The sequence below is a fragment of the Schistocerca piceifrons genome, chromosome 1, assembly GCF_021461385.2.
Source record: "Schistocerca piceifrons isolate TAMUIC-IGC-003096 chromosome 1, iqSchPice1.1, whole genome shotgun sequence".
Classification (NCBI taxonomy): Eukaryota; Metazoa; Arthropoda; class Insecta; order Orthoptera; family Acrididae; genus Schistocerca; species Schistocerca piceifrons.
This window is the reverse complement of record NC_060138.1, coordinates 343,702,388-343,730,063: the sequence shown is the minus strand read 5'-3', so window position 1 is coordinate 343,730,063 and position 27,676 is coordinate 343,702,388. Positions and strand designations below refer to the sequence as shown.

Genomic DNA, 27,676 nt, shown 5'->3' with positions numbered 1-27,676 from the left:
CATTTGTTAACAGTTATATATTTTCAAACTCACTGAGTAACAACATTCATACATGAGTATCACAAAATGACAAAAGTTAATTAATTATCAAATGGATTCACTGCGTAAAAATAAACGATTCACTTGACTCTTACACACAACTGACGCAATAAAAAATTCACATTTTCTGTTAACCTAGAGTCAGGCACACTGAACAGTAAGAAAATTGCGTTGAAATGTAATGTAGTACAGTAGATCACAGATGGATGTCTGTATAATTTGGCAGAACACAATGTTCATACACTGTGACATACTAGAATTCAGCAAGATTATCTGTGTGCAGACGCGAACAGTGTTGCGTGTCAGTGGTGGCTCCCGTGGTATCCCTTGACGCCCTTGTGGCCATGACCATCTCTGCCCGCAGCACTTCCTGAGCTCGCGCTGGAGCTGGCCTTGCTGCCTGAAGACGCACCAGAGCCTGTTCCAGCGCTGGCGTCGCTGCCCGCAGAGCTGCCGGAGCTGGCTTTGGAGCCTCCAGAACTGCCGCCAGAGCCACCAAGAGCACCAGCAGAGCTTCCAGAGGAGGATCCAGCCGTACTTCCCGCCGAAGAGCCAGTTCCCGACTGTCCTGCTCCACCACCGACTAAGGAACCAGAGTCTAAGCCAGCACTGCCCCCGAGTCCAGAGGAGCCAGTGGCGAGACCTCCGTGCCCAGAGCCAACAGCAGAACCTCCAGCATGATTGCCTCCACCAACAGCACCACTTCCAACACCAGAACTTCCGCCATAACCTCCGGCACCTCCACTAGATATACCACCACTCACACCAGGCCCAGAAGCTCCAGAACCTCCTCCAATGGAACCAGTACCAAAGTTACCAGCACCACCACCAGAGCTTCCTACTCCTGCACTATGACCCAGAAAACCACCAGCCCCACCAGCACCATGTCCTAAATTACCAGTACCAACACCAGATACTCCACCCAGGCCACTAGCTCCAGAGGAACCACCACTAGAGCTTCCAGAGTAACCTCCTTGGCTTCCACCAGCACTACCAGCTCCACCAGTTCCCACATCATGACCAGCCCCTCCAGGACCACCATGTCCCACAGCACCTCCTGTGCCCCCATTACTGAAGGCACCACCAGTTCCAGTGGAACCTCCTTGAGATGCACCAAAAGCTCCTGAACCACCTGCACCAACACCACTTTGACCAATGCTGCCAGATCCTGCTCCACCTGCAATACCACCAGTGCCTCCATAACCTCCTGTAGCACCACCAGATGAGCTACCTGCACCAAAGCCAGCAGACCCAGTTTGGGCTCCCTGGCCAGCTGCTCCATTTCCATGTCCACTGGAAGTTGACCCAGTTCCACTAACACCTCCAGCACCACCTACACCACCATACCCTCCAGATATACCTGATCCACCAGCACCTCCACCAGATGAACTACCTGCACCAAAGCCTGCAGACCCAGTTTGGGCTCCATGACCAGCTGCTCCGTTTCCATGTCCACTGGAAGTTGAACCAGTTCCACCAATACCTCCAATGCCACCTGCACCACCATGCCCTCCAGATATCCCTGAGCCACCAGCAACTCCACCTGTGCCAAACCCACCAGATGGTGCACCAACACTGCCTCCAATGCCTCCAGTTCCAGTTCCTCTTCCGACATTTCCGGATCCAGAAGAGCCATAGCCTCCTGTACCTGATCCACCACTGGCAAAAGTGCCAGAACCAGTTCCTCCAGGTCCAAAACCTCCAGCGCTACTTCCACCTGAACCACCAGCTACATTTCCATGTCCACCAGCTCCTGTATGGGAACCAAACCCAATTCCTCCTGTTCCAGAGCCACCTCCTATACCACTTGCTCCAGCACTACCATGACCAGTCCCACCAGGCTGGGATCCAGCACTGCCTCCAGTGGCTGCTGCACCACCTGTGGCACCTCCAAGGCCTCCTGTTCCTGATGATCCCACTCCAGTGATTCCACCATACCCACCAGCTGCTCCACCTCCTGTACCACTTGGCCCCCTGCCCACATTGCCAGATATAGATCCAGAGGTAGACCCAGAGCTGCTGCCACCTGTAAGAACAGTGCTACAGTTACATAATAAATTGAAATGGAATAAAAACGTTTTAACTGAAAGTATTTAAATGTCTATTGCTTATTTTTGAAATATAATCATTAAATTTTCTGTTATAGAATGCTTGCTACTTGAAATAAAATTCAGAAGGTAAACTGAAACATAAATAAAAAAATGGCTCTGTGCACTATGCGACTTAACTTCTGAGGTCATCAGTCGCCTAGAACTTAGAAGTAATTAAACCTAACTAACCTAAGGACATCACACACATACCTGCCCGAGGCTGAATTCTAACCTCCGACCGTAGTGGTTGCTCGGCTCCAGACTGTAGTGCCATAAATAAAAAACCATGATACATCTACATCTACATGATTACTTCGTAATTCACAATTGAATGCCTAGGAGGGAGTTCATCGAACCACCTTAAAGCTACTTCTCTACAGTTCCACTCTCGAACAGTAGGGGGAAAAACGAACACTAAAATCTTTCCGTGTGAGCTCTGATTATTCTTGTTGTTGTTGTTGTTGTTGTGGTCTTCAGTTCTGAGACTGGTTGATGCAGCTCTCCGTGCTACTCTATCCTGTGCAAGCTTCATCTCCCAGTACCCACTGCAGCCTACATCCTTCTCAATCTGCTTAGTGTATTCATCTCTTGGTCTCCCTCTACGATTTTTGCCCTCCACGCTGCCCTCCAATGCTAAATTTGTGATCCGCCGATGCCTCAGAACATGTCCTACCAACCGGTCCCTTCTTCTTGTCAAGTTGTGCCACAAACTCCTCTTCTCCCCAATTCTATTCAATACCTCCTCATTAGTTATGTGATCTACCCTTCTAATCTTCAGGATTCTTCTGTAGCACCACATTTCGAAAGCTTCTATTCTCTTCTTGTCCAAACTATTTATCGTCCATATTTCACTTCCATACATGGCTACAATCCATACAAATACTTTCAGAATCGACTTCCTGGCACGTAAATCTATACTCGATGTTAACAAATTTCTCTTATTCAGGAACGCTTTTCTTGCCATTGCCAGTCTACATTTTATATCCTCTCTACTTCGACCGTCATCAGTTATTTTGCTCCCCAATAGCAAAACTCCTATACTCCTTTAAGTGTCTAATTTCCTAATCTGATTCCCTCAGCATCACCCGACTTAATTCTACTACATTCCATTATCCTCGTTTTTTCTTACCATATCTGAAACTGATACCATAGGTCAGGTAAGTATTCATAAATAATCAATAGTTCTTAGGATTATACTTTAAAATATCCATGTGTAACATATATATTCACCGAGAAATTAGCATTTGGGGAAAAGTATATTTCCCACTGAATGACAAAGAGAAGTATGCTCTCACAAAAACACATTTGATCACACGACATACAGGAAGCATGCACAAAATGTATTGTGTCAATGAAGGTGATGAGTTGCTAGTTTAATTATTAAAATCGCTAGCAGGCTGCACTTAAAATGTGCTTGCATTTCATCCGAATACTAAACTCATTTAGATATTAAAATTATTTCTATCTACGAAATAAATACGACCACAGCGATAGGTAAATGTAAATATTTTGAACTTGCGACAGTAAAATATGCTCGAAATATTACTGTTCACTACGTTTAACCAATCCGCAATGTGCTCCCTAATTCTTAATTAATCCACATTATACGACCTTGTTGCCAAATTAAAAAGTTTTATGTGAAACTGTCCTAAAGAGACTCGTAGTTGAGACTAAATTTCTCGATTTATTCTGTAACACTGTGACCAGTGAAAGAATGAAACTTACATCGAGAGCGTCGGCAAACTATGATCATAAACGTGGTAGTGAGTTGTCTGTCTTCTGGAAAAGTACATATTATGGAACTTATATTTTTTAATTCTGTGGCTACTAACGTATAAACCGCCAGTAAGTATAAAACTGGGCTATGTTGATGCTACTCAGATGTACAATATTGAAGTTATTTAATTGGATGTACAAGAAACATTAATTTTTACCGCATTGCTTTCTTCAGACCTCTTGACTCCCACAGAGGACGGATTTCAGTGGTTACCACACGGCCATCAATATTCCCCGCCAACATTTGCTAATCAATAAAAACAAAAGAGGAAGAATACGATAGAACAAATACACTGAAGCGCCAAAGATACGCACGCGTATTCAAATACAGAAATATGTTTCTCTGGCTCGTGATGACTGGGTGTTATGTGATGTCCTTAGGTTAGTTAGGTTTAAGTAGTTCTAAGTTCTAGGGGACTGATGACCATAGATGTTAAGTCCCATAGTGCTCAGAGTCATTTGAACAGAAATATGAAAAGAGAATACGGCGCTGGGGTCGACAATGCCTACATAAGACAACACGTTTTTGGCGCAGTTGTTAGATGAGTTTCTGCTGCTACAATGGCAGGTTGTCAAGATTTAAGTGAGTTTGAACGTGGTGTTAACAGTCGGCGCACGAACGATGGGGTACATCATCTCCGAGGTAGCGATGAAGTGGAGATTTTCCCGTACGACCATTTCACCAGTGTCCTGTAAGAACGGGACCAACGACGACTGAAGAGAATCGTTCAACATGACAGAAGTGCAAGCCTTCAGCAAATTGCTGCAGATTTCGATGTTGAGCCATCAAAAAGTATCAGCTTGTGAATCATTCAACGAAACATCGTCGATATGGGTTTTCGGAGCCGAAGGCCCACCCTCGACGACTGCACGACACAAAGCTTTACGCCCGTCAACCCCGACATTGGGCTATTGATGACTGGAAACATATTGCCTGGTCGGACGAGTCTCGTTTCAAATTGTATGGAGCGGAAGGACGTGTGCGGGTATGGAGACAACCTCATGAATCCATGGTATCCTGCATATCAACAGGAGAATTTTCAAGCTGGTGGAGGCTCTGTAATGGTGTGGGGCGTGTGCAATTGGAGTAGTATGGGACCCCGTGACACAACTAGATACGACATGTACGCAAGCACCCTTTTTGATCAACTGCATCCATTCATGTCCATTGTGCATTCCGAAGGACTTGGGCAATTCCAGAATTGCTAGAGAGTGGCTTCAGGAACTCTTCTGAGTTTAAACACTTTTGCTGGCCACCAATCTCTCCAGACATGAATATTATTGAGAATATCTAGCGTACAGGAGATGCCTTGCACGTGCTGTTCAGAAGAGACCTCCAATCCCTCGTACTCTTATGGATTTATGGACAGTCGTTTGAGATTCATGATGTCAGTTCCCTCCAGCACTACTTAAGATATTACGCGATTCTATGCCACGTCGTGTTGCATCACTTTTGCGTGATCGCAGTGGACCTACACGATATAGCGCAGGAGCACCAGTTTCCTTGGCTCTTCTGTATGTATAACTTCACTTCTAGATGATCAGCTCTCCACGATGTTTGTGAATGCACAAGACGTATGTAATGATACATTGCCATCCTGTTAGATAGCATTACATTTATAAAGAGTGCATTTAGAGACACTTGAAGAAGCTCACTAAAAAAACACCACACATCAGTTATGAAAATAACAAAATCTCCATATTTTAAAGAATTTTTAATCTGTTATGGTGTGTGTTCCCTGTCTTTTTCTTTTTTCTTTTGTTAGAATTTCTTTTTCTGACGGTTTGCACTTGATGTGTCTTCACGTGAGTGTCGGACTACCTACACTAGTAGTTACGTAATTTCGGTCAGTTATTTTCTTTGAGACGAATATATCCCACTCAAAATCAATTTTGTATTTTGATTATGTAAAATGAAGGAAGACAGGGGACAAAGAGAAGGAAAGGGAAGAGATTATAGATATCAGCTGCACGAGGACTTTTTGCGGCATCAGCAGCGGAGAGTGAAAATGTGTGCCGGGCAGGGGTTCGGACCCGTGATTTTGCACTTGATAGGGTAGTTGTGTTAACCACTGCGTCACGGAGACACCGGGTTTATCGCAACTGCGCGGATTATCTAGGCACGCCTTTCGGCCGATCTACATTCCCACCGAGTGCCACCTATCCGCTGTCCCTCTCCATGTCCTTCATGCTCGCTGCTTAGAGATATCGGACGTAAATGTGCATCCACTCTGAATGTGGTGGATCCATCGTCCATCGAGGCGAATCAGTTATATTAATACTTTCAAGTTAATGTTACCATTTTGAAAGGTACAAGAACTATACTTTTTCCCAATTAACTGCAGTCTTCTGTTTCACCGATCAGAATACGTTCAGACAGTGAGCGTCTCTCTCTGTGTCGTCAGTTCTCAGTTGTATGTGACACAACTACTACGTAACGTATTGAAATGCGTGTAGATGTAGGTGGAAGTTTGATTAAGTTTGTTATAAAGTTTCTTAGTATTTCATTATTTCCAGTGTTTTTAAAAGGGCCATATGATGCTGATTTTTCTAGAAGTCAAAACCGGTTCTGATACCATTTCTGTGACCAGAAGACAGAGCGAGTTGGCGCAGTGGTTAGCGCACTGGACTCGCATTCGGGAGGACGACGGTTCAATCCCGCGTCCGGCCATCCTGATTTAGATTTTCCGTGATTTCCCTAAATCGGTCCACGCAAATGCCGGGATGGTTCCTTTGAAAGGGCATGGCCGACTTCCTTCCCCAAGCCGATGAGACCGATCACCTTGCTGTTTGGTCTCCTCCACCAAATGAACCCTCTGTGATCAGAGGTTGGAAAAATACAGTGTTAGATTCTTGATTATGTACATAATGCTTCACATAAAATGTTTCACTTTAGAATGAACAGATGAGTAGAAAACATAAGTTTGTCCGTTAATAGACATCTGCATTGTCAAAGATATACTGTCGTGGCTTACAACTGCCACCATTTTTAACTTGGAGGAAACCGAGAGGCGAAACTAGATGCGCTGGCCCACAGTGATCGGCAAACAGTAAAACCACAGAAGCTGTCACTGTTGTTCCGCTTTTATCCTTAGACAACACGACCTGGGTGCCGGACTGACCACTTCGAGGTTTCTGGTGATATGGTTGTGTTAGACCTGCCACGGCAGCATGTTTGCTAGATTCCGCTGGTGCAAATTCGTAACACTCCCGTCTTTTAGGTTTAGGAATGCTGAGTACTGGCATACAAGCGGGGGATGCTCACGCCGTCGAAGGAAAAATAGCAGCTGTCAACGTGTCCCCACCAAGCGCCACACGGGTGCCAATTCTTAATATCATTTTCACCATAAAACGGCAAACAAGGGACATGCCCTAGAGGAGACACCTTAAGGAGATTAGCGCTCCGTGTATAGTTCGTGCTGCATTTGTAAATGTGTGAAACAGGTTTGGTCTCCACCTCGGAGGAAGGTAAACAAAAGAGATACTAACCCTTGAAACATCATGTTTTCTGAACAGACAGTTCAATCTGTGTCACGACAGTTGTGTCAAATCTGTAACGGTCGATTCCCGGTAAGTGTCATGTTGATGTTTACATTTCACGACTCTCCTAGCCTCAGCTAGCTCTGCTTGTGTAGCTGTCTTTAATTTGTGATAGTACACAGGTGATTACTGTTTCCTTCCAAAATCTCATCGAGTAGCAGAGACCAATACAGGTATCTCTACTGTTATCACATCAACTTTTAGTGGTAACCACGAGAAGACAGGGGTGACGGCTCGTAACGTCTAGAAGTGAGGCACAGAAGTTCCGGTTACCTCAGAAATGTGGAACGATCTTTTTCCACTATTGTGCAATTCAAAGACGTCTACCTAGTGTAAGAGACAGTCAAATTAAAATGAGTCAGATGGAAAAAGTAATTCAACTGTTTATTATTTCAAGACCTGTCGCCATAAATGTTGATACATTTATCCCACTAACAGACAGGTCGGTCAGTGCTTTCATGGAAACATGTTTGCTGTTGCCTACGAACTGTGATTGTACCCAAGCGTGCACCTCTTCGTCCAAAACAAATCGACAGCCACGAATGTTTTCCTTCAGGACTCCAAAAATATGAAAATCGCATGAAGAGATATCGGGACTTTGTGGTTGATGTGTAAGTACTTCCCAGCGAAAAGTCTGCAGTATAGTCGAAGCAACAAGAAGGCGAGAGCTCGTGGATGCTTCGAAAATACTGAAACCGGCTATCAACTAACAATGGCCGGTAATGTTGACGGACGGCATCTTTCTGTTGCAGGATAATGCCTGCCCACATATTTCCAGGGTTATTTCGACTATGCTGCGGAAGTTTCGCTGGGTAGCCTTTACACATCCTCCATAGAATCCCGATCTCTCTCATGTGCGTTCAATATTTCTGGAGTCCTGAAGTCAATTTGCTTCCGACGAAAAGGTGCACTCCTGTGTACAATCATGGTTCTGTAGGCAATCGCAAACATCTTTCCATCAAGGCATTGACCGTTTTTTCTGACAGTGGGATAAATGTATTAACAGATATGGTGATTACTTTCGAAATAATTAACAGTTTATTTGCTGTTTTTCATTTGTCTCGTTTTCATTTGAGTGGCCCTTATAATTTAAAGATGACCGGAAAGCTACTGTCTGGTCTCTTAACCGGCGCCTTCACGACAGCTCGTGTGTGGCTGCCTCCGGCTGCGCGTCCACCGTTCCCTGCCACGTGGAGGTAAGGTGGACCTGGGGCTATTATCTACTGTTTCTGGTTTCATCTGATTGCAGCCTTTTACACTTACAATTGTGACACACGGTTACATAGGAAGAATGCGACCATGTTGCAAATCAGTAGGAGTACTACAAAATTCCTATATTGGTCGCTAAGTGTGAAGCCACCAGCTAATAAACCAGTCACTTTACTTGACCCATTCCAGGTAGAACCCAATCTCAGATGGCCTGCAAACCAGAAATACATAGCAAATAACAGAAAATGTAACTATGAAAATGTGCAAGGGTATGAAACTACAAGTATAGTCAACATTAAACAGTTGAAATACACATCGTGAACATCTTGGTAATAAGATATATGAAGACACACTGTAACAGACAGGCTGTCACGGCAGACTGACTGACTAGCTGGAACGCGATGACCAGGAACATAGTTTAACACACCAGACAGGCAGCTTATGTTGCGATAGAGAGAGGACTGCTGATACTCCATGTTCAACCAAAAGGGAGTGAGTCGGATGTATTGGAGGAATTAGAAACTTTATACACCAGTCGCGCAGCTCAACTTTAATTCTGAGCGAACGGCTGTCGTCTAGACGCAAGTAGTTCTTTTAAATATTCTGTGAAATATTGGACGTGTAATTTCAAGCGTTTCCGCATGTATTATCCCTTTCTTTATCCCTCTATGCAGCTGTTCCCAATATCAGTTTTGTTATGCGTACTTCTTAAGGGTTCCAGTGCACAGCATCCTTGACGTCTATTGTTGTAATTAATGCGCATGTACTGAAAAATTGTTACCGCTAAGTCTAATGCTTTTGGAAATTACATTACGCCCTCTATGTTGCTTTGTGGTCCTATAGTCTTTTATTATTACGTTATTTATTTTGTCTTTTAATTAGTTTTACTTGCACGATCTCCCTCACCTAATCTATACCCTCTCTTCCACGTGCTTTCATTATTACTTTTTGTACCTTATTAAGCTGTCTTCCTAAATTTTTTTACTTGTGTAATTTTGGATGAATGTTTGAATTTATGTAGCTGCTATGGAATGTTTATTCTGTTTATTTGTCGTTTTATATGTATCTCTTTCTTGTCGGTGAAATTTTCTATACAACTGTAAATTTATTTTCTTCGTTCATTTTATTATTCGCACTTTGTAAAGTTTCGTAAAAGGTTAATTTTATATGCTACATTTTTTTTATCAAAAAGAAAAAAAAATTATGCTTTTTCCGCTACGTGGCACTACTTCTGTGTTCATCACCGCCCTCTGGTGGCTTAAATTGTCTTTCTGGCTATCGTATTCTAGCTGGTCAGTTTGTCATGACGTCTTTGTTTGTTACATACAGACTTTATATGTCTGATCAACAAGGTATTCATGATGTGTATTTCAGCTGTTTAACTTTGAAAATACTTTTTTAATTTCATACTCTCGTACATTCTTTTATAGTTACATTTTCTGTTCTTTGCTATGTACTGCTGGTTTATTAGTTAGTGACTTCTTATTTAGTGACTGGTATAGAAATTGTGCCGTATTCCTGATAATTGAACATTAAGAAATTTTCAAGCGAAAACGTCTTAGAATCAGCTATGTTTGTACGTAGACAGAGAGAAATAAACGTAGGTAAGAAAAATTGACGGTTAGAAGGCTGCCAGCACCGTTCCTGTACAGAGGTCAGTACCTCAGCGACAGAACTTCAGTACGGGGAGGCGCTGCACATCCTAGTTCTACTGTCCAACTGTGGGCGAGGACGTCAGCAAAGAGCTTTGGGCAGTTCGCTCACATTTGGCACTCTGCAAGCCAGTGGAGCCGTAAGGTTTTGTACTGGAGTAAACTCTCACCTGACCCGGACGCAGATCCGGCGTGGCTGCCGCTGTGGCTTCCAGAGGCTGAGCCGCCGGCGCCTCCCAGGGAGCCCGCGGAGGAGGAGGAGCCGGCGTTGCTGCTGGAGCCGGAGCCAGAGCCCCCAGTGCCGAAGGAGGAGGAGCTGCTGCCCGACTGGCTGCCGCTGGCGCTGCCGGAGCCGCCGCCCGACGACCATGAGGACGACGACGACTTGGAGGAACTGCCAGAGCCCACCCACGCGCCTGTGCCACACAGCGGAGAAAAGTAAACACCGTCAGTAAGTGTATACGGTTGTCGGCCTCTTATTTTAAGTCATCAGACTTGTGACTGATTTGATGCGGCCTATCAGCAACTTCTCTCTTATGCCAACCTTTTCGTCTCAAAATAGCGATTGTACCTTACAACAGTTTGAAAAGTTATTTTGTGTCTTCTGTGTGTTATTAACACAAAAGTATCTTCTGTTCCCAGAACCATATCTACGGACTACCAACGAAATATTTTATTTTTGTTGTATTCTTAGTTCAAATTCAAAGGTTAGGCGGTACATTACCATATAATTTATGTGGGACAAATAAAATAGATAAAGTAGCAAATGAATCCAAAAACAACGAAACACAACAAAAATATAATGAATAGTGGATGATTTAATATTATTGTCCATTCTTCGAATGTGAGGTTGATGATGCTATGCTTCATCGTCAATAATTGCTAGCATTCAATCGCTTTAATATAAAAAACACATTTTGAGAAGCAATGTCATGATCAGCTTGTCGACACCCACACTAAAAGCTTTAAAAATATTTGAAGTATGTAATTTGCTGTATGTCATACAATATAATGGAGGACATTTTGCGCCTTATACGAATAGTAAAATGGCAAAATTAATACAAAGTATGATATTATCCATAAACAACTCTTGTTATGCAACAAACGTACCAAAATTTATAAAACGTTCCATTACAGATAACCTGATGACGGCTGTATATCTGAAACAAGCCTAAAGTTCAAATAAAAAATACCCATAGCAGCGTAACTGGTTTTAGAAAATTTAGTTTGTCCTGACAGAAGCGGACGATTTTAACGTAAGGCGGGGATGTATTGTCCAACGTGTTTTTATTTTATGAGTGCTAGGAATGTGTTGTTAGAGTTTTCAGGGCGTTAATCAAATGATCTGAGTGTTTGACGGTGCGAACGTTGTCTTCCGAAATGCGTTATTCTGCAACGCTACTATAAATGATTCAATCGTTTTCAAAGTGCTACACTTTTCGAAATATTACATGTATAGATGTGAATGATGCGTGAATAGGGCCGTAAACTCGCCGAGGTTGCTTTGGGCCCACAGTTGAGAAAATAGCGACAAGCTTTTGTATGTTGGAATAAGTTTTCTGATACATTTATGGCTCTGTCTTCCATAACAGTTTTTACCCGCTCCTTCTAGTACCATAAAAGTTAATAACTGTTGTTTTATCATCCTCTCCCTTCTTCTTGTCAATGTTCTTTTCTTCACCGACTCTGCGAAGAACTTCCTCTATTCTCACCTTATTATTCCACCTAATTTTCAACATCCTTCTATAGCACCAAATTTTAAACGCACCGCTTCTCTTCTTTTCTGATTTCCCTCAACCCATCATTCACCTTTATACGATGCTGTGTTCCAAACGAACGGCCTCACAAATTTCGTTGTCAAAGTAAGGGTGATGTTTGATACTAGTGGACTTGTTTTGGCCAGGACAGTCTCCTTCGTTGCACTATTCTGCACTTCGTGTCCTCCTTACTTCGTCAGTCACGTGTTATTTTGTTTCCAAGGCTACAAAATTCGTCTACTTACGGGTCACCAAATTCTAGTGTCAAGCTAGTGCTAATCCCATTTCTGATACTCCTCATTTCTTTGGTCTTTCTTCGGTTTAGTCTCAATATACATTTTCCAAGCATTAGTCTATTCATACCATTCAACACCTCCTATAATTCTTCCCCACTTTTACAGCATCAGCAAATCTTATCGTTGCTATTTTTTCGCCCTGAATTTCAATACCACTCATGAACCTTTCTTTTATTTCCGCCGTTGCTTCCTTAGCGTACATGCTAAACAGCACGGAAGAAAGGCTGGATCCTTGTGTTACACCCTTTTCAATCCGAACACTCCATCTTTGGTCTTCTATTCTCATCATTACCTCTTGGTTCTTGTACATATTGTACGTTACCATCTTTCCTTGTAAGTTGCTCTTATCTCTTCAGTATTTCGAAATTGCACGAATTTACATTGTCGAAACCTTTTTCTGGGTTGAAGATACTATCAACGTGTCTCTTTTTCTTTTTCTTTCATTATCAACACTGCTTCTTTGGTGCTTTTACCTTTCTGATAGCTAAACTGATCGGCATTTAACTGGTCTCCAATACTATTTTTCATTATTCTTTGTATTATTGATGCCTGCAATTTGGATGCACGAGCTGTTAAGTCGACTGTGCGATAGTTCTCGCACTTACCGGTCCTTGCTGTCTTTGGAATTGTGTGTATATTTTTCTGGCAGTCTGATGGTATATCTACCGCTTCGTAGATCCTAGAGAGCAACTTGAAAATTCGCTAGTTGCCATCTCTTCCAATTTTTTGTAGAAATTCCGAACACCCGTTATCTATTCCTTCTGACTTATGTAACGGCAAGTCTTCCAAAGTTATGTTAAACTTGGATCTAATATAGGATCCCAAGTCTTTGATACGGACGACCCTTGCATACTAAATTACCCGTTCTTTGCCTCTTCATCTTCTGCTTGTGACGTCGGCGCGTACACTTGAGCTAATGTTCTTGGCAATGATTTGCTATGGGTCATTGACTGTCGCTCGATGGAAAGTACAAGCCGACTTTTTCGAATGGGTGAAGTTTGGAAAACTTCAGTTTTAAAAATCTTAGGACTCAGGACACAATTCTCGCTAATGAATTCCGACTTTGTTGGAAGGCAGAGTACAGGCTACTCGAGTAGAGAAACATCGAGAAAACATAACAGCTCCTCTGCTCTTTTTGTTGCATATTAACAGCACGGCAAAAAATAATAATTCTGGCCTCAGCTATTTTGTATTTTATGCAGTAATATATGGTCATGTGTCATGCGAGAGCTATACTATTAAGATCCAGTCAGATACTGACATAATTTCAACCTGTTATGAAGACTGTAAAATCCTTTTAAATGTAGTGAATGAAAAGTCCTTCCAATAATAATACCTGCTTTAGGTGGTTTCATGGAAATTCATTCTGAAGGATTAAGGTCGAATGGAAATGGGCTGGTGTCAGATTGGGCGTTAACTCGCAAGCGTCTTCGTGTTTACGAGGCACATCCTGTAGCAAGCCTGAATAACAACATGGTGCTTCACGAAACTTCCTGGCAGATTAAAACTGTGTGTCGGACCGAGACTCGAACTCGGGACCTTTGTCTTTCGTGGTCAAGTGCTCTACCAACTGAGCTATCAAGCACGACTCACGCCCCATCCTCACAGCTTTACTTCTGCCGGTACCTCGTCTCATACCTTCCAAACTTTACAGAAGCTCTTCTGCGAAACTTGCAGAACTAGCACTCCTGAAAGAAAGTATACTGCGGAGACAAGGCTTAGCCACAGCCTGGGGGATATTTCCAGAATGATATTTTCACTCTGCAGCGGAGTGTGCGCTGATATGAAACTTCCTGGCAGATTAAAACTGAGTGCCGGACCGAGACTCGAATTCGGCACCTTTGCCTTTCTCGGGAAAGTGCTCTACCAACTGAGCTACCCAAGCACGACTCACGACCCGTCCTCACAGCATTACTTCTGCCAGTACCTCGTTCACGTTCGACGCAAGCGCTGCTTCCTGAGTTCCGCGGGAATAAATATCGCTGCAGGTACCCTGCGACTGCGATCTCCGCCTGACAGGCCGGGCCGTTGTTCGGTTTGTGTGACAAGAATAAAGCAGACCAATTAGGAGTGGGCTTGGAAAACCTTTGCATATTTTAACACCTCAGCAGCGTTTGCTCGCAGAAATGCGCACTAACTGAATCTGAAACTTCCAGATTACCTGTAGTGCATCGACTGACCAGCTGTCACGCATTGTTGTTGTACAACACCTGAATATTGACGTCTGTGCATGATGGAGAAACTGATCGTGAAATAGGATAGTTCCTATCATCAAAAACACATCGGAAAACTCTCATAGTCGTATTGGAAATGTGTTCAATTCCATGGTCGTGCAAGAAATAATCGTAGGTTTGTTACTTGTTAGATCTCCGAAGAAAAGAAAAGATTCCAGTACACATGAATTATTTTCGCTGCGATACAAATTGATAAAATTCTCTCACGGTTCTCTCCTTTTGTGACGTCACCTTCTGCTCATTTCAGCCCGGAATACAGTTCGCTGCGCACCCGCCCCGCCCGCTTCAACCTTTCTATCACTGGCTCCAAACCTGTGCTTAACGGCAGGTTTCCGGCTTTATTAATGTGGTGTCACAAAGCAGGAATCGGTATAAAATTTGTCGCAACACCTTCAATAATGCCCGCGGCCTACTGGAAACTGGAAATTTGTGGTAACGTTCTATGGGACCAAATTGCTGACGTCATCGGTCCCTAGGCTTACACACTACTTAACCTAACTTAAACTAACTTACGCTAAGGGCAGCACACACATCCATGTCCGAGAGAAGATTCGAAGCTCCGACGGGGAGAGTCCCGTGAACCGTGGCAAGGCGCCCTAGACAACTCGGCTACCCTACGCGGCGGGCCTGCAGGTAAGCAGAGCTTGAGACCAGGGCATGGGATGTCTGAAGCCGGCGCGGTGGCTGCGCAACGAAAATATTACCGCAAATGACTCTGGAGTGAGCACCAGTGACGTCAAAGAAGTCAGCGCGGCTGTGTAAGGACGTCAGCAGCAGTCACACAACAATCGGCACTTGACAATGGCCGAGGAGCAATTGGCCGAAAGCTCGTGGATTTTAAGAAATTTAGAAGATTTAATATGTTGGTCACAAAGCCACTATAAATTAGCATTTGGTGGACAAAGATCGGCCCTAAAGTATGTGTCGAACTAATTGCACTTCGGACTCGGATCTTCACATCACGCACAGGTTCTCGATGTTAGTGTAGAAAGTTTTCAGAACACCAATATGTTCTGCGAGATCAGGTTCCGCGACAAATGTAACTCCTTTTCATCATAAAAAAGACCGTTGAGGGTCTGTCTGTCTATAAGACACTCACTGAAATAACAGGCTGGAATACCGACGTTGTGCAACACTACATGTATTATTATTTAGCCCATCATTGCTGCTAACACACAGTGCATCGACAACTGTCAGTACTAGTTTTATTGAATGGCAGCTCCAGGTGCTCCAACAAAAAATTCTTACGCGACCGGTTTCGGACGTTAGAGAGATAGGTAGGTACATAGATAGACACACAGAGAGAGAGAGAGAGAGAGAGAGAGCGAGATCTCGATTTCATACATTCTGTTACAGATGGCAAGAAGAATATACAAACGCTACAACGATGTGGATACGAAGGATAAAATTCGTTTTTTTCTGTTCTTTGCCGTTCCATTCAGGCGTCACGAATTGTGGCTGCCTATAAGCAGGCACTTACCGTCACCAGATAGGGACCCGCTGCCTGAGGAACGTCCGACGCCAGCCGCGATGCCTTTCACGCCCTTGACGCCGCCTGCAACAACACAACACCACAACAGCGTCAAAGCCTGGCCTTTGCGTAACCGCGACTGCGCGCGCCGGCACTCTTTCTGTAGCAGTTCCCGCTGCCTCGCCGTACGCCGCTGTATGACGTCCGAGACCAGCGTTCCACTCCACAGAAATATTCAGTTGCATCAGACACTATTAATATGTTTAGTGGATGTTTAATGAAACAACAGCAACCACGATTAGCTTAGACGTAGCCGGTACTGCATTATTTAACCACAGTGGGAAACACAATAAAACACTTTCCAGAACACTAGCATATTTTGAAATCAACTGATTTCCACAATAAACGTGTCTCACTAGCTTTGTTTACATGATTGAAAAAAATATCTTCTCTGCAATGAAATTAGTTACTGTATTTTCAATAAAATCTTTCTGAGTGTAGTGCTGCGTCACGTTCTGAAATACTTACAAATTAAGGTCCGTTCGAACAGGCCTCGGAAGGCCCAAAACTACCGACCGGCCGCCGGGTCATCCTCAGCCGTTAGGCGTCACTGGATGCGGACATGGATGGTCCTTGTGGTTAGTACACCGGTGTCCCGGCCGTTGTCAGCTTTTGTGACCCGAGATGCTACTTCTCAGTCAGGTAGCTCTTCAGTTGGCCACAAAAGGGCTGAGTGCACCCTGCTTGCCGACAGTGCTCAGCAGGCCCGGACGGTTACCCACCCATGTGCGACCCAAGCCCGATAGCGCTAAACTTCGGCGATCTGAAAGGCACCTGTGTCACCATTGCAGGAAAGGCCGTTGAATAAAGTACTTAAAATTCTAAAATAAACGACGTTTCGGTCATGTTACAGCTTCCTGCCTCAGGATGTAGGCTGATTTAGTCACCAGTGTTTTTAATGTTGTTTATGTTTCATTCCATCATCCATCAAGGCGAGAACCGGATGGCAGCGCAACATTGCTCCGTTTCGGCGGAGAGCATTTATAAAATACACGTACTTTAGAAAAACATTAAAATATGAAATATTTTTGTTTCTAAAGTTTTTAAGATTTATGTAAATTATGATCTTTTTTAAAATAATATCTATGAAAGATAGATATGAAGCACTTAACTTCACTGAAATTAGAATAGATGACCGTTACGTGAGGAGGGTTGTTGGAGGAAGAGTGTTTTGGAAAGGATGTACGATGGAACAGGGAGAGAGCCGTTGGCCAAGCGTTTGGGGAGGATGGGTGGAGCGGCGCCGAGGGGGTGGGGGGGGGGGGGGTGGGGGAGGATATGACGTGGTTAAGTGGAATCCCAATATGGAGAGGAGTGTTTCATTAGAGTTGAGAGGACTGGAGGATCTCTGGGTGGGTTTCCTGTTCAGGAAGGGAAAAGGTAGTTACAGTTTCATTGGGATAAGATGTGAAAACAGTGCAGATGTAAGGTTAGGCTGATGTGTTGGTGCAAGCGAAGTATGAGGTTTAACACAATAAGGTGACAAAAGTAATAGGATAGCGATATGCACATATCCAGATGGCAGTAGTATCGCATATGCAAGGTATTAAATTGCCGAGTATTAGCGAGCTGTCATTTGTACTCAGGTGATTCATGTGATTGTTGCCTCACGACATGAATTAACAGAGCTTGAACAGACTTTTGTAGGTGGGGCTAGACGCATGGAGCATTGCGGAAATCGTCAGAAAATTCAATATTCCGAGATCCACAGCGTCAAGAGTGTGTTGAAAATACCAAATGTAAGGCTTTCCTCTCACCATGGATACTGCGGTGCCCGACGGCCTCCACTTGACGACCGAGAGCAGCGGCATTTGCGTAGAGTTGTCAGTGCTAACAGACAAGCAACACTGCGCAAAGTAACCAGATGAATCTTTGTGGGACATACGACGAATGTATCCGTTAGGACAGTGGGCGAAATCTGGCTATAATGGTCTATGGCAGCTGCCGACTGACGCGAGTGCCTTTGCTAACAACGCGACATCGCCTACAGCGCCTCGTGACCATATCGATTGGACCATGGACGACTGGAATACCGTGGCTTGGTCAGATCAGTCCAGATTTCAGTTGATAAGAGCTGATGATAGAGTTCGCGTATGGAGCAAACGCCGCAAAGGCAGGGGCCCAAGTTGTCAACAACGCACTGTGCCAGCTGGAGGTGGCTCCTTAATGGTATTGACTGTGATTACGCGGAAGACCTGGGTCTTCTGGTCCGACTGAACTGATCATTGACTGGAAATGGTTATGTTTGATTACTTGGAGATCATCTGCAGCCATTCATGGACTTGATGTTGACAAACAACGATGTCATGTCACCGGGCCACATTTGGTCACGACTGGTTTGAAGCACATTCTGGATAAGTCGTGTGAATGCTCTAGTCATCCACACCGCCCGACTTGAATCCCGTCGAATATTTATGCGACACAATCGAGAGATCAGTTCGTCCACAAAATCCTGCACCACAATCATGGACGGCTAAAGGTGCAGCACGGCTCAATATTTCTGCAGGGGACTTCCACCAATTTGTTGAGTGAGACCTTAACTTTTCCCGGCGAATTGAATGTTCAAATAACTTACGGGTTTGCTACCGGGTGATGTGGTCGACCACCGCCGATAATTCGACAGGAGCACACCCTGCCAGTTCTGCCTTGAGAATGGCAGGGTGTGCTCCTGTCGAAATATTGGCGGTGGTCGACCACATCACCCGGTAGCAAAACCGTAAGTTATTTGAGAATTTGTTGAGTCCATGCCACGTAGAGCTGCTGCACTACACCTGGAAAAACAAGGTTCTACACAATGTTAGGATGTATCCCATGACTTTTGTCACTTCAGTGTATTAGAGTTAGCTGTATAATTGGTGCTTCCGTAGATTTTAACGGTGCCATAAGACCACCGATGTCAAATTTCTTAGATTTTATTGGTCCTAAAATATCACTGGGTGGTGTAAGGAAAGAGAGACAGAGAGAGAGAGAGAGAGAGAGAGAGAGAGAGAGAGAGAGAGAGAGAGAGAGGGAGAGGGAGGGAGGGAGGGAGGGAGAGCGCTGAGGGTGGGGCGGGGAGGGGGGGGGGAAGAAATGGTTCTAATGACTGTGCACTATGGGACTTAACTTCTGAGGTCATCAGTCCCCTAGAACTTAGAACTACTTAAACCCAACTAACCTAAGGACATCACACACATCCATGCCCGAGGCAGGATTAGAACCTGCGACCGTAGCGGTCGCGCGGTTCCAGACTGTAGCGCCTAGAACCGCTCGGCCACCACGGCCGGCGGGGAGGGGACGTGGCAGGCTATATGGAACAGAGATTTTGTTCTGTTAGACGTAGAGCAACCATGACAGCTTTTCAAGCACTGTTTGTTAATCTGCTCTCGGCACTGTTCGATGATGCTGGTGGCCTGCAGTCTCAATGCGGGCTGCCAGAACATCCTCTCTATCCATGTTGTTAGGCTGCTTCAGAATTTCAGTCGCCTTTCTTAGTTTGTATACGAGCCCACAGATGACTGTCTCGCAAGTTCTTAGGCTTTCTGAAACTAAATAGCCTCCCCAAAATCGCATTTGGGATTCCACTAGTACCGATTTCTTTTGCTGCTGCAGTCGAACATAGCTCTGCTATTCGGGTGGTAACAGGCCTTCCGGTTTTCCCATTGTATGCTACAGCGCATTCGCAGTGTATCTCGTGTACACGTGCGATGTTGAGAGCTTTTACAGCAGCCTGGGTGGTTTTTACCAAATTCTGGTTTAGGCGTTCCATGCCTCCTCGGTGAGAAACATTGCCTGTTCGATCGTTGACACCTTTGACGTAAGGTAGATGGTTCTTATTTGCAATTGTTTGCACCGCTAAGGTGATGGAGATGGGGGTGGTCACAGTGTGCAGCGCGGAACACTTGTTGCAATATCAGTGGCTTCCTTCTGACAACGTTATTGTAAATTTGAAATTCCTACTTTGCTCTAGGAATAGGAAGATATCACCCACCTCAACGTTCTTGACTTGTAAAAGTGAGCCTACAGAATGTGGTCATGGATCGATTTGTCAAAACATTATTATAAAAGTTACGTTGGCATGTGCGCTACAAGACAGCCATTGTGCATCATGGAGAGGTTTACCTTTGAAATTCCGAGAGGGTGTATTCCAGCAAGAGTCGGGAATCGTTATTTCCAGTCACGTGACGAAATGTCAACGGCAAAAAATCACAGAAATTGGAGATTGTGTTGAGGGAAAACAGGGAAAGGTCATGGTGGTGATGGGGATTATGATATTAGTACTCGAAGTACTCCGCCCTCCGCCACACATCGTAAGATGGCTTGAGGAGAAAAGATGTAGGTAGAAATTTTTCGAATCCTCCTCAACTGACTAGATGTGTAATGAGAAATCGATCGTACTTCATGTGCTATGTAGATCAGCGAATTACGACACTCATTGGTAATGGCGTTCATATTTATCTCTAGCTATTATTTTGTAATATTAAATAATTCCTGAATATAAAGTAGTACTATGGCAGTTTTTATTAAATCGTCAGGTTACAATACTTTCATGTTGCGCTGTATAATCTCTCGGCATGACTTAACATATCTCATTTCATATTACATACTTTCGAAAGTTGGAACATAATCAAGACAGTGATAATTGCTGAACTGTATAATATCTGTTTAGCAACAAAACATGTTAATGTGTAAATATTAAATATATTTTAGTACCACCGTTAAAGAAGGGCAACGATTCTTGATACTCTCTACGAATTTTTTTTTTTTTTTCGAAATTTGTGGTATGATTCTATGGGACCAAACCGCTGAGGGCATCGGTCCCTAGGCTTACACATGGGAACTAACTTACGCATGGAGGACTCGAACCTCCGACGGGGGGAGCCGCGCGAACCGTGAAAAGGCCCCGTAGACCGCGCTGCTACCCCGCACGGCAATTCTTTCTTTCTTTTCGTTTTTTTGGTCTGCTTCTTCTCGATGAAGGAGACGATGCCGGTGAAGTTAGTTCTAGATCGTCAATGAAAGCAACAGGACACTGTTTGTTACCTGGTCCGCCATTATCAAATATCCGCCATATCGTCATTACAGTGCGAAGTGATCAGTATTACCACAATGTGCCGTGTTTAACAGTAGCATAAAAGAAGCAAAAATGCAACTGCTTACTCGGAGTGAAGGTATGTTACAATAAAAATAAGAATATCAAGACAATTTGAAAAGTTATTTTGTGTCTTCTGTGTATTATTAACACACAAGAATCTTATGTTCCCAGAACCATACCTATAGAGGACCAAGGAAATACTTAATAGTTTTCTTAGTTCCAAGTCAGAGGCTAGGCGGTACGTAACTATATAATTCATATGGGACAAATAAGGTAGATAAAGTGGCAAATGAATCCAATATAATAAAACACAATAAAGAAATACAGAGAACAGTGGATGATTTAATGTTTTTATCCATTTTTCGAATTTGTGGTAGATGTTGTTATACTTCATCGTCGATAATTGCTAGCATTCAATCACTTTAATAGCACTTCACATAAAAAACACGTTTCGAGAGGCAATATCATCATCAGTTTGTCGACACTCAGATCTCACGATTAAAACACCAAAAGCTCTAACAACATTGCACTATGCGATTTTCAGTATGTCATGCAATTTAACGGGGAATATTTTGCGTCCTATACTCATAAAAATAAAAAGGGAAAAATTGATAGAAAGTGTAAAATTCAATAAGGCTTACATAATATTATCCGTAAGTAACTCACATGTCATACAACAAACGTACCAAAATTTATAAAATGTTCTATTACAGGTAAAGTCATAGGCCTATATTTCAAATAAAAGAATACCCATAGCAGCGTAATTGGTTACACGAAATTTATTTTGTCTTTGAAAAATACTTGTAGTGTTCACAAAACAAACAGAAAAGTACAATAGACAATGGGTCCTCGTCTTACATTAAAATCACACCACAGACCGTAACCGCGTACCAGGTAATCGTGTTTTCATCATCTGTGGGGATCGAGAGTGTCCAGTTGGAGCTTCTCGCGTGCTCGCAGAAGAGGACGATTTTAATGTAAGGCGAGGATCCGCTGTCCAATGTGTGTTCCTTTTATGAGCGCTTGAAATGTATTGTCTGAACTTACTTAATCATATGAGCTGAGTGTCGACAATGTGATGGTGCGAACATTGCGTTCCGAAATGCGTTATTGTGCTGCGCTACTATAAACGGTTCACTCGTTTTAAAAATGCTACATTTTCCAAAGTATTGCATATACAGATGTGACTGATGCACGAATAGAACCATAAACTCACCAAGTTTGCCTTGTGTCCACAGTTCCTGTTACGAGTGTAGTTCCTTGGCAAAAAAGCGACAAGTTTTTGTATCTTGGAATATGTGGTAGTTTATCTTTTATAACAGTGCAGTATGCATTCAGAAGGAAATGCGGAGAAGGATCGTCGTGTAAATAGAGGATTGGACTTTGAGATCGACAATTTAGAGACGCAAGTTGTGTTCGTAAACACAAAAGTTCCAGGCGATAGAGTGTGTCAGATGCAAATTTGAGGAGGATTAGGAAAAGTTCTTACGTAGTGCAATAAGATCAACGGTCCAAGGAAGTCTCTAACTTGAAAGACCGCATGAAACAATTGGAAAGTTTTGCAGCGACGGTTGCATTTCAAACTGTGCGGTCTGCAACGTAAAGATAATAGCCGGCTCCTTCAGTTTTTCCACCACAGTGCAGGAAGCCGTTGAGGATTAACATTTCACCTCGAAGCTGATATTCAGAGAAGAAGCTACCTTCCTTTTATCTGCAAAGGTTAATCGCCACATTGTAAGAGCATGGGCTACTGAAAATCATACTGAAATTGTGGCGCGGGAACAAAATTCGCCGAGGGTTAATGTTTTCTGCGCAATGTGACAGACGAATCTGTATGGGCCGCTTTTCTTCTTGAGAAGACTGGGAAGATATCTCTTACCCCGATACGTTGCAGTTGTGCTTGTTTCCACAACTGACAGTGACAGCTGTTTACGAGATTTCCATCCTCCAACAGGTCGGGGCACCCCCTCAGTGGAGCTCCGATGTTCGTTGCTTCCTAAACGATGTACTTCCACACTGCTGTATATTGATAATTTTTACTTATGGACAGTCTGACAACAACTGAATAGAACACAATTTTAGTGCCATACGCGTTTCGCCTTTATTTTCTGCAAGGCAACATCAGTGGCAGGTTGCGTGGACAGTTTCTTACATATTACGCTCGTGTTGCATTTTTGGTGTGGTTCTTCTTCTTATGAATGCCATTTTGCGGTTTTTTCTCACATTCCACAGCACACATTGAAACAAGCGTTCAGTTCATAGTGCTGTGGAATGTGGGGAAAAAAGCCTTAAACTGGCATTCATAAGAAGAAGAGCAACACCAAAAATGCAACAGGAGCGTAATGTGTAAGAAACTGTCCACGCAACCTGCCACTGACGATGCCTTGCAGAAAATAAAGGCGAAACGCGTATGGCACTAAAATTGTGTTCTATTCAGTTACTGTCAGACTGTCCATAAGTAAAGATTATCAATGTACAGTAATATTACACGCAACTGAGGAAGACAGGACTACAAAAGTTGAAGATTTCCACACTGCTGTATCGAACATAGTAGCGAAGATGATGTGCCTCTGTTCCGTTGTCCTCCCAGGGTCGCCTCAACCTAACACCTTGCGACTTTTTCGCTCAGGGGTACATTAAGGATCCTGTTTAAGTACACCCACTGCCAAGAACACGCAAAAAGATCAGAGAATGCCCCAACACGTTGATAGGATGTTGCTACACGAGCCTCACTACAGCATGGAAACATGTCGTGTGACCAGAGGGTGTAAAGTTATGTGTGCCTCACTGCTGTTTTTTAACTAATTTGTGCCTGATTTTATTCTGAGAAGCTCAGTAATGTATGTAAATACCGTAAATGTAAATTTCATACAAAAAGTACTTGAAGTAAAGTTAAGCGCAGCTGGACAGCAAGAAACTCTTTAGCGCGCAATTTCCGCAACTATAGTAGTTGTGAATATTTGAATATGGACTCAAAAAAAAAAGACAATTGATTTAATTTAAAAAAAAGAGGACTGTTAAAGTGTATTTGTGGAAAGAGGGTGTGTTGCTAGGCAGTCGCTCAGAGCGTATTGTTACATTTAATGAAAATTGATATGTTAGTGATAAAACCGAGTAAAGTATGTGTAAGAGTTGCCAAACACTTATGAATACAAATTTTCAGGAAGTGAAGAATAGAGATATCTCGTTTTTGGAAAAGGAGGTGAACTTCATTGTCGTCGCCGTCTATCAATCCACAGAATTGTAAGTGTACAAAGTTCACTAATATACAAGAAAAGAAATGTATTCTCTGTAGTTTTCGTTCAATAAGTAACAATGTCTCATAATTTCTTAATTACAGTAATTGGATTATGTTCTTGTACAATAGTATGGTGCTGAACTCCACTGACCAATTTTGATGTAGCAGGACGTGTAGTATGAAGGAAGTTTGTGTGCCCAAGCAATCTCCTTATCTACTTACAACGGTGATCTGAAAAGGTATGAAAAGCAACGAAAACTTGGGCCCAAAGCTATCCGCAGTACGACCAAGTAACTAACAGAGTCGTATTTTAAACCTTAAAGAGCAGTGACTTCACCGAGCGAGGTGGCGCAGTGGTTAGCACACTGGACTCGCATTCGAGAGGACGACGGTTCAATCCCGCGTCCGGCCATCCTGATTAAGGTTTTCCGTGATTTCCCTAAATCGCTCCAGGCAAATGCCGGGATGGTTCCTTTCAAATGGCACTGCCGACTTCCTTCCCCGTCCTTCGCTAATCCGATGAGACGGATGACCTCGCTGACTGGTCTCCTTCCCCAAAACAACCCAACTCAATAACTTCCTCCAAATTATGATACGTCAGCAACTGGTGGAGAAGCTGATCATTCAAGGAGACAGCAACCAAAATTCAGGTACCAGTTACGACTTATAGTAAAAATCTCAATCAAGAATCAATCTCTCTCTCTCTCTCCCCCCCCAAACACATATATCAATATATTTATATTATTAAGATAAAAGTCATTTTATATTGCATGACAGTTTCTTTTAAGAACTGTCAGCTTTCAAGGGTCACTCAGAGAACATTTGTAGAGTGCAAAATGCGATCTCGGTGATTATACGGTTCTATTCATGCATCAGTCATATTTGTATGTGTAGTACTTTGGCTAAAATCAAGCTCTGAATGCGAATGAATCATCTATAGAAGCCTTGTGTTTGTGAAATCGAGTTAAAGTTACAAAATACTGCTGAACGCGAATGGTCTTAGCCGCGAAAGGGTACGTCCATTAAGCGGAATGTATGAAGCTGAGGCGCGCCTCGGCGACAGACTCACCCTTGTGCTCTGGGCGCGCCGTGGCGGCAGCCAGCAGCAGCAGCAGCAGGACGGCGATCCTCGGAGTGCAGGAGGTGGCCATGGCGCGGTCAGCCGTGGACTGGCGATGGCTGGCACCGCCCCGCGCTTTATACCCGCAGCTGCGGTCGCTACCTGGAACGAGCTCTGACGCCCAGCCCGCCTCCACTCACTGGAAGGGCTCTACGTGGCCCCAGGTCAAGAAAACCATTCCACAGCGCGCGTATCGTATACTGATTTCCCTTGCACTCTACTCTGTTCGAGAAATTTCTGTCAGCGATTTTCTCCTCCGAGATTGGAAAACTGCGCAGATCGCACCAGTGTTTAAGAAGGGTAGTAGGAGTAATCCATCGAACTACAGACCTATAGCATTGACGTCGGTTTGCAGTAGGGTTTTGGAGCATATACTGTATTCAAACATTATGATTCACCTCGAAGGGAAGGATCTATTGATAATCAACACGGTTTCAGAAAACATCGTTTTTGTGCAACGCAGCTAGCTTTTTATTCGCACGAAGTAATGGCCGCTATCGACAGGGGATCTCAACTTGATTCCGTATTTCTGGATTTGCGGAAAGTTCTTGACACCGTTCCTCACAAGCGACTTCTAATCAAGCTGCGGGCCTATGGGGTATCGTCTCAGTTGTGCGACTGGATTCGTGATTTCCTGGCAGAAAGGTCGCAGTTCGTAGTAATAGACGGCAAATCATCGAGTAAAACTGAAGTGATATCAGGTGTTCCCCAGGGAAGCGTCCTGGGACCTCTGCTGTTCCTGATCTATATAAATGACCTGGGTGACAATCTGAGCAGTTCTCTTAGCTTGTTCGCAGATGATGCTGTAATTTACCGTCTAGTAAGGTCATCCGAAGACCAGTATCAGTTGCAAAGCGATTTAGAAAAGATTGCTGTATGGTGTGGCAGGTGGCAGTTGACGCTAAATAACGAAAAGTGTGAGGTGATCCACATGAGTTCCAAAAGAAATCCGTTGGAATTCGATTACTCGATAAATAGTACAATTCTCAAGACTGTCAATTCAACTACGTACCTGGGTGTTAAAATTACGAACAACTTCAGTTGGAAAGACCATATAGATAATATTGTGGGGAAGTTGAGCCAAAGGTTGCGGTTCATTGGCAGGACAATGAACCGCTAAAGAGACAGCTTACACTACACTCGTTCGTCCTCTGTTAGAATATTACTGCGCGGTGTGGGATCCTTACTAGGTGGGATTGACGGAGGACATCGAAAGGGTGCAAAAAAAGGGAAGCTCGTTTTGTATTATCACGTAATAGGGGAGAGAGTGTGGCAGATATGATACGCGAGTTGGGATGGAAGTCATTAAAGCAAAGACGTTTTTCGTCGCGGCGAGATCTATTTACGAAATTTCAGTCACCAACTTTCTCTTCCGAATGCGAAAATATTTTGTTGAGCCCAACCTACATAGGTAGGAATGATCATCAAAATAAAATAAGAGAAATCAGAGCTCGAACAGAAAGGTTTAGGTGTTCGTTTTTCCCGCGCGCTGTTCGGGGGTGGAATGGTAGAGAGATAGTATGATTGTGGTTCGATGAACCCTCTGCCAAGCACTTAAATGTGAATTCCAGAGTAATCACGTAGATGTAGATGTGAAAATATTTTATTGACACCGCGTAATAGCTGCAATGACGGTGGTAATAACATAAGAGAAATCAGAGCTCGCACGGAAAGATTTAGCAGTTCATTCTTACCACGTGGAACGATCGAATAATTTTGTGCATGATATGATGGACTTCAGCTGTAAAATCATTTATTTGTGCAACCTATTATTACAAGTTTGGCAGTGTCGCCATAATCACGTGAAAATAATTGTGCTTCAGCACATGTCAAAATCCAAAAATCATGTGGCATATGCGAGGCACGTCATAAGTTGGGTCTTTGATTTTAGTTGCTGTTGTTAACAAAAAATGGTTCAAATGGCTCTGAGCACTATCGGACTTAACATCTGAGGTCATCAGTCCCCTAGAACTTAGAACTGCTTAAACCTAACTAACCTAAGAACATCACACACATCCATGCCCGAGGCAGGTTTCAAACCTGCGACCGTAGCAGTCACGCGGTTCCGGACAGAAGCGCCTAGAACCGCTCGGCCACCGTCGCCGGCTGTTGTTAACATC

The 27,676-nt window shown here is 43.6% G+C and overlaps 1 protein-coding gene across 1 annotated transcript; it reads right to left on the bottom strand.

The window, feature by feature from the left end:
* LOC124789606 (glycine-rich cell wall structural protein 1.8-like) lies at nt 1-25,601 on the bottom strand. Its single transcript, XM_047257022.1, has 4 exons — nt 25,506-25,601; nt 16,074-16,148; nt 10,477-10,722; nt 1-2,065 (listed from the first exon to the last, which is right to left on the bottom strand). The coding sequence occupies exons 1-4, from the start codon at nt 25,585-25,587 to the stop codon at nt 342-344; spliced, it is 2,127 nt and encodes a 708-aa protein (XP_047112978.1). The 5' UTR covers nt 25,588-25,601; the 3' UTR covers nt 1-341.
* Nucleotides 25,602-27,676: the final 2,075 nt, after the last annotated feature.

Bases quoted from the DNA above. Each gene is read 5' to 3' on its own strand.
- LOC124789606 (XM_047257022.1), bottom strand. From the start codon at position 25,587: ATGGCCACCTCCTGCACTCCGAGGATCGCCGTCCTGCTGCTGCTGCTG. The intron at 10,723-16,073 runs GTAAGTGCCTGC...TGTGTGGCACAG, and splicing joins CGGGTCCCTATCTGGTGACG to GCGCGTGGGTGGGCTCTGGC. The intron at 2,066-10,476 runs GTGAGAGTTTAC...CTGTTCTTACAG, and splicing joins CGGATCTGCGTCCGGGTCAG to GTGGCAGCAGCTCTGGGTCT.